This window comes from Gossypium hirsutum, chromosome A02 (genome assembly GCF_007990345.1).
Source record: "Gossypium hirsutum isolate 1008001.06 chromosome A02, Gossypium_hirsutum_v2.1, whole genome shotgun sequence".
NCBI lineage: Eukaryota > Viridiplantae > Streptophyta > Magnoliopsida > Malvales > Malvaceae > Gossypium > Gossypium hirsutum.
Window position 1 is genome coordinate 89,004,879 of NC_053425.1, and position 6,534 is coordinate 89,011,412.

At 31.4% G+C, this 6,534-nt stretch overlaps 1 protein-coding gene across 1 annotated transcript; it reads left to right on the forward strand.

The window, feature by feature from the left end:
* Nucleotides 1-3,071: 3,071 nt before the first annotated feature.
* LOC107952397 (polygalacturonase-like) lies at nt 3,072-4,791 on the forward strand. The gene is made up of 3 exons (XM_041086542.1): nt 3,072-3,253; nt 3,364-3,672; nt 4,358-4,791. The coding sequence occupies exons 1-3, from the start codon at nt 3,101-3,103 to the stop codon at nt 4,571-4,573; spliced, it is 678 nt and encodes a 225-aa protein (XP_040942476.1). The 5' UTR covers nt 3,072-3,100; the 3' UTR covers nt 4,574-4,791.
* The last annotated feature ends 1,743 nt before the right edge of the window (nt 4,792-6,534 follow it).

Here is a 6,534-nt window from a genome sequence, read left to right on the forward strand (position 1 = left end):
AGTTTATTATCAATATATATATTACTCAAAATTTTAGTATTGTTTAGTACATAAATTATTGATATCTGTCTTCTTGTGTTGTGTACATGTGTATTCAATGAGCTTTCCTGAGCTCATCTCTTTGCTTTCATCTCCCTTCACGATAAGTAGTGCATGGGATAACGAGCAGGGCAGCAGTTCAATAATCCATCACACAAACTTTGTTTTTACAATATGTGCGCCGAGCTTATAAAATCCCAAAAAGGGAATATGGGACATTTCCAGCCTAGAGAATTGGAATGGGGCTTAGATAATTTTAGACAACTTAAAAATAATTTTTTAAAGGGTTGTAATTGGATTTTTTGGTCTATTTTAAAATTTGGAATTTTTTAATCTCCATGTTTGCTTGTTTGGCTGAATTTGCTATTTGAATTATATAATACTGCCCATATGAACTAACGAGACATTTTGCAGCTAGTACAGCTTGCCGAAATCCAGGTACGCCTTATTCCGCTTATTATATGACTTATAGTTTAATTTAGAAAAGCATGCTCTTAGGAGTAAATGCTTTTATGAAATATTTTGTATATGTATGGTGAGTATGGATGGTTGGTGTGATTTCTGGTAGTTTTTTCAGAGAATCACCTCGGTGGCAAATATGTCGCTCGAAATCCAGGTCAGACCGTCCTGGTTGAGTTTAAGGTGTCATATAGATCTTTACTCGACTAATTCAAATTCGAGCTCGATATAAATTTTTTTTAGCATAAAAGGTCATATTAGTTTAGGAACTTGATAACTTTTCTCAATTTAATCCTTAAATTTATATTCCATTAAAGTACACTTAAATGATATTACTAAATTCTACTATGCCATCACCTGATTTTTAATTAATATTTTAATATATTTCTTACATTTTATAGATTTTAAAATTTTAGGTGATGGCTTCGTAAATTAAAAGTGTTACATCATCCGAATCCAAGTTCATGACAAAATTTCCCAATTTTGTCAAAGACAAATATGGACCAAGATGAAAAAAAATTATTTCATTTAGGCCTAAAAATTGGTTTATCTAATCTTAGTAACCTTAATGAAAATATTGTTGCTTTGTTCATTGCAGGTTCTGCTAGATTATCATGTCTGCAATTCAGAAACATGAATTACATGAGAAACCTTATCATAACAGGATTATCACTCTTCTTAGGGATTTCCATCCCTTAATTCTTCAACTAATATTGGAACCCATCCCATCATGGCCTCTCTCACACCGATGTAGCCTGAGTAAGTGTTTTTATTTTTTATTTTTAAAAAAACTCCAATCCCATAATCTTCAATGATAAAAGAGGGTAAAACAAAGTGAATGTTTTTTTCAGTTTAATGTATTCGTGAACACCGTGTTCTCACTGCCGATAATGGTGGGATTGATGGTAGAGGTGATCTTAGACAACACGATAAAAGTGGAGAAATCAAAGAAAGATAGAGGGATGCCATGGGGCTTAAGTTTTGATCGTTTAGAGGAGATAATAGGATTGAAGAATTTCATACTATGCCTTTTAGTCGTAATAGGTTTTTCCCACCAACCTAAATTTCCCAAAATTAGGCTTGGTAATTGCATATGTTTTACCCGTTTTTCCTTTGATAAATATAGGTAATAGGAGACGACAATTCGTGTAATTTTTTAAAATAATTTATGAATTGTTTATTAATTTATATTATTTAAATTATTATTTTTTTATAAATATTTTTGTATTAGTGGCAAGAGTAATTTAAATATGAGCTTTTAAAGGTGTCAACATTGCTATTAAAGTAAGGCCTTAATCTTTAGTTTGCCTATTTTTGCTTGAGCTTTTTGCATTTATTGGGTGCTTGAGGTGTGCCCATTGTAACAGCAGTGAAGGCATGACAAAACTATACACATCGAGGTCTAACCTTCACAGCCCTAATGGCTAAACACCAACATACGATAGAGTTTTCAACTTGATTCAAACAAAGTATGATTTTCTTTTGTAATTCATTTTGTATTTACATCTTATTTAGTACATTTATCCGAGATTTGATCCTCACTTGTAATTTTTTTTTCGTTGAATGGATATTATTTTTTAAAAAAAAACCTTACCAATTAATTGAAATAAAATAAAAGCATACTTGCATATTATGTTTATTAACGATACTTAGTAGCATTATAACTAAACTTGTATACCATTGCTGATACATGGAATAATTATATGAAATTGCAATGAGACTTTGAATTCAAGTAATCTACCGACCAAAGTTGGTTCCCCTTGGCTCGTGATACCAACTCAATTAAGGCAAGTTCTGTTTGTTTCATTGAAAATGGTTTCCAAAAAATATTTTCTACATTTTCCTGTGTTTGTCTCATGGAAAACAGTTTGGTCAATGGAAAATAACTTACAAGTCAACGAAAAATAAGCCCTTTTTTCTTTGACTCTAGAATGACTTAACCTTTATGGGTGATTTTATTTTTATATAAAAATTAACTTAAGTCAAGCTTAATATTATTATATTATTAATAAATTTTTATTTTTTAAAATATTTCAAATTAATAAAATACTATAATTTTCAATACTATTAAACATACATATTTAATTATCTATATCTAACCATATAATAAATTATTAATACAATATAGAAAAGAAATTAGTAATGGATAATTTTACTCATCGCTTTTTTATACATTGCCTAGAACTACTCATAACTCCTCCCCAACCCTTAATATAGGATATCATTAATGCCCTTCAACATGCTCGAATGCACGGTCTCCTGCATGTGCAACAAGGTCGATGCCAATCGAGCTAAGTCGACAATTTTATTCATCATTTTCATTTATATATAGAAACCTTAAATAGTTATATTTAAGTCATATGTTAGTTAATTATTTTTACTATATCAAGTTTGTTGGCAAATTAACGAGTTAATTGCTTCCAAAAAGAAAAAGAAGTGCTAATTATAGTAAGCAAAACTTGGTCATATTATTTACCCACGCTAAGTAAAATAGAAAATGTTTAATTGGTTGTAATTTGGCCTTACTCTATCTATATAAGATGGTTTGAAACAAAACAAAAGACAAAAATCATTCTCTCTTTGTAGTGAATAAAAATAAAGTATGGCTATTCAATTTAATTTTGTTTCATCCATGTTAATACTAGTACTTTTGTCCATATCATCCGTTGAAGGTCAAGGAGGAGGAGGTGGTGGTGTTATTGATGTTGTTGCAAAGTTTGGTGCAAAGGCAGATGAGAAAACAGATTTGAGTAAGGTAAGCAAAATATCATATAACTTTATAGTTAGCAGATAAAAGTATGCATAACTATTTTCCAAATCTCTTATCTTTATATTTATCTTTTTTATTTTTTTATTTGGTTTTAGCCATTGTTGGATGCTTGGAAAGAAGCATGTGCCTACACATCTCCGTCAAAAATTGTGATTCCTAAAGGGATATATTTTTTAAGTACAGCTACCTTAGATGGTCCTTTCAAGGCTCCTATTGAGCTTCAAGTTCAAGGCACTGTGAAGGCTCCGGCAGACCCTGGTGCTTTCAAGGAGCCTAAATGGATTGCTTTCAATAGAATTGAAATTTTCAAATTGTCTGGCGGAGGAGTTTTTGACGGCCAGGGAACCACTGCTTATAAAAGGGAAGGTTGCAAAGGTCATGATTATTGCGGTTCACTTCCTATTGTAAGTTACTTTCTTATTGAGAAGTTATGACTTTTTTTTTATAAATAGAATTAAGTAATAATTATTTTTTGTTTCATTCTGGAATTAAACAGAACCTAAGGTTTGATTTTTTAACCAACGCAATGATACAAGATATAACTACCAAAGACAGCAAGCAGTTCTAGGCTAATGTTTTAGGATGCAAAAACATTACTTTCGAACATTTCACCGTATCTACACCTGACGAAAGCCCAAACACAGATGGGATTCACATTGGGAGATCAGATGGGGTCAATGTTCTTAACTCGGAGATAAAAACTGGTGATGATTGTGTTTCAATTGGGGATGGTTCCAAAAATTTGGTTATTAATGGAGTAACTTGTGGACCAGGACATGGTATCAGTATTGGTAGTCTCGGATTGTTTAAAAATGAAGAACCAGTTGATGGAGTTGCAGTAAAAAATTGCACCATGACTAATACTTCCAATGGTGTTAGAATCAAAACTTGGCCAGGTGCTGAACCTGGCACTTGTTCGAACATTCACTTTGAGGATATTACCGTGACCAATGTCAGTTCTCCTATTATAATTCATCAGAAATATTGCCCATGGAACAAATGCAAAATAAATGTATGTACATATTTATCAAAATCATAAGAGAGCAAAAAGAGTTAACCGGTCATTGAATCATTATTTTGTTGATGCAGGAAGAATCAAAAGTTAAACTAAGCAACATTAGTTTCAAAAACATTCACGGCACTTCTTCGCGTCCAGAAGCTGTCAAGATTATTTGTAGTGCTACTTTGCCTTGTGAAAATGTGGAACTTGCAGACATTGAAATTACGCATAGTGGACCGACTGGACCATTGAAATTACGCATGGTGGACCGACTGGACCTGCAGTATCACAATGTTCGAATGTGAAGCCTAAAGTTAGTGGCAAACAAAATCCAGCTGCATGTTTTGCTCCTATCCCAGCAAAACCTACCCCGACCGCTTAATCAATAGCATAGGTATAATTTTTTTGATGACGTTGTAACTCTTATAATTATATTTATTTTGCAAACAAATTTTGGTTTTTTTTTTATATTCTATGTTATTAAGAATATTTTTCATAAACTTAATTATTTTTAAAAATACAATTCAACAAAAAATATTACATTGTGACAACATTTTATGCATTTAGGATGACATATTAATGCATCATGAAGCATAGATGTACAAAATATTCTAACATTTCTATACAAACATAAATAATATCCTTAAGACAAAACTAAATAACTTGAACATACGTTTAATGAAAAAAATCATACTAGGGTAAATATAAGATAATAAACAAATAAAAATATGAGTAAACTAAAAGAAAAACATAATACATGCAAAAGTTATACAACAATATATATCATAAAATAGCATATAAAAGAAATAATTAAACATAGAATATAAAAAATTGAAACTATGCACAAATAAGTTAAATGACATACACTAAAAAAATGAATAAATAGAACATTTACAAATTATAAAAATATATTGCAATAGTTCAAAATACATGAAATGATAATATAATATATATACATGCATAGAAAATATATATAAATAAACTATATAAAAAGGTTAAATATTATAATATATAAAATACATAATCAAATGTATAAAAGATAGGAATAAATATACATATTTGAAAAATGAAGAAATTAAAATAAAAAGAATGTTGAAAAACTAAGATAGACGAAGAATAAAATAAGAACAAACCACAAAGAGTAAGAACGCAAGAGGGAGAGAAATTTGAGTGAATGCTCTCAAGAATTCTTATTGCTTCCGAAAACTCAAGTGTTTTACAATGAAGGGATAGGCCTCTATTTATAGTTGAGCCTCCCCAAATCCAACGGTACAAATAATTACATCAACGGTTAAGATTAAAGAATATCTACAAATTAAATCTCCAAGATTACAAGGTCAGATCTTCAAGATTGCATATCATGTCTAAGATTGCATATCATATCTATGATTGTATCATATCTAAGATTGCATATCATATCTAAGATTGCATATCCTTAAAGATTATATTTCCATATGAGTCAAGCTCATAGATGGACCTTCAATCTTTTCAAGTAATGGGCCATTTCGATTGGGCCAAATTATATGTTTGTAATTTTGTACTAGACTTGGACTTTCTTTTTTTTTTTAAATTGAACTTATTTCTGGGCCCGGGCAAAATTGAGTGTCTACAGCTGCTCCTCTTTGCTCATTGCTGTGTAACAGGAATAGAGCAAAGACTATAAAAGGACCACTTTTGCTCGGGCTCGCCAAGTCTTGAGTTCTTGATCCTTGATCTTCTTTAAATGGCCTCTTGACGGCTTTAATCTGTTTCACTGCAACTTAGAAAGGCGATATCTGCTATCTTTAATCTGCTCCCCGTCTAATATAGATACGCCAAATCTGTTATCTTTGATATGTTTTCTGACAATACAGAGATGCCAAATCATCTTAGATTTGCTTTATCATAAGCACTCGAAAACCAAATCAACTATGTCTTCGATTTGCTCCTTGTAAGCACAAGGATACCAAACCATGTTGGATCTGCTTCAGTCTAATTATCTGAAGGTTAGATCTGCTATGTGTCTGCCCTCCATCGAATATGGAGACACCAAACTTTGATTTGTTCTTTGACAATACAGAGATGCCAAATCATCTTAGATTTGCTTCATCGTAAGCACGTGAAAGCCAAATCAGCTATGTCTTTGATTTGTTCCATGTAAGCACAAGGATGCCAAATCACCTTGGATCTGCTTCAATATAAACATATGAAGGACAGATTTGCTATGTGTCTGCTCTCCATCGAATATGGAGACGCCAAACTTTGATTTGTTCTCTGACAATACAGA

What these genes read in the sequence shown, in the direction of transcription:
- LOC107952397 (XM_041086542.1), top strand. Translation starts at nt 3,101, where the DNA reads ATGGCTATTCAATTTAATTTTGTTTCATCCATGTTAATACTAGTACTT. An exon ending in AGAAAACAGATTTGAGTAAG is followed by an intron (nt 3,254 to 3,363) that starts GTAAGCAAAATA and finishes ATTTGGTTTTAG; the next exon opens with CCATTGTTGGATGCTTGGAA. An exon ending in ATTGCGGTTCACTTCCTATT is followed by an intron (nt 3,673 to 4,357) that starts GTAAGTTACTTT and finishes TTGTTGATGCAG; the next exon opens with GAAGAATCAAAAGTTAAACT.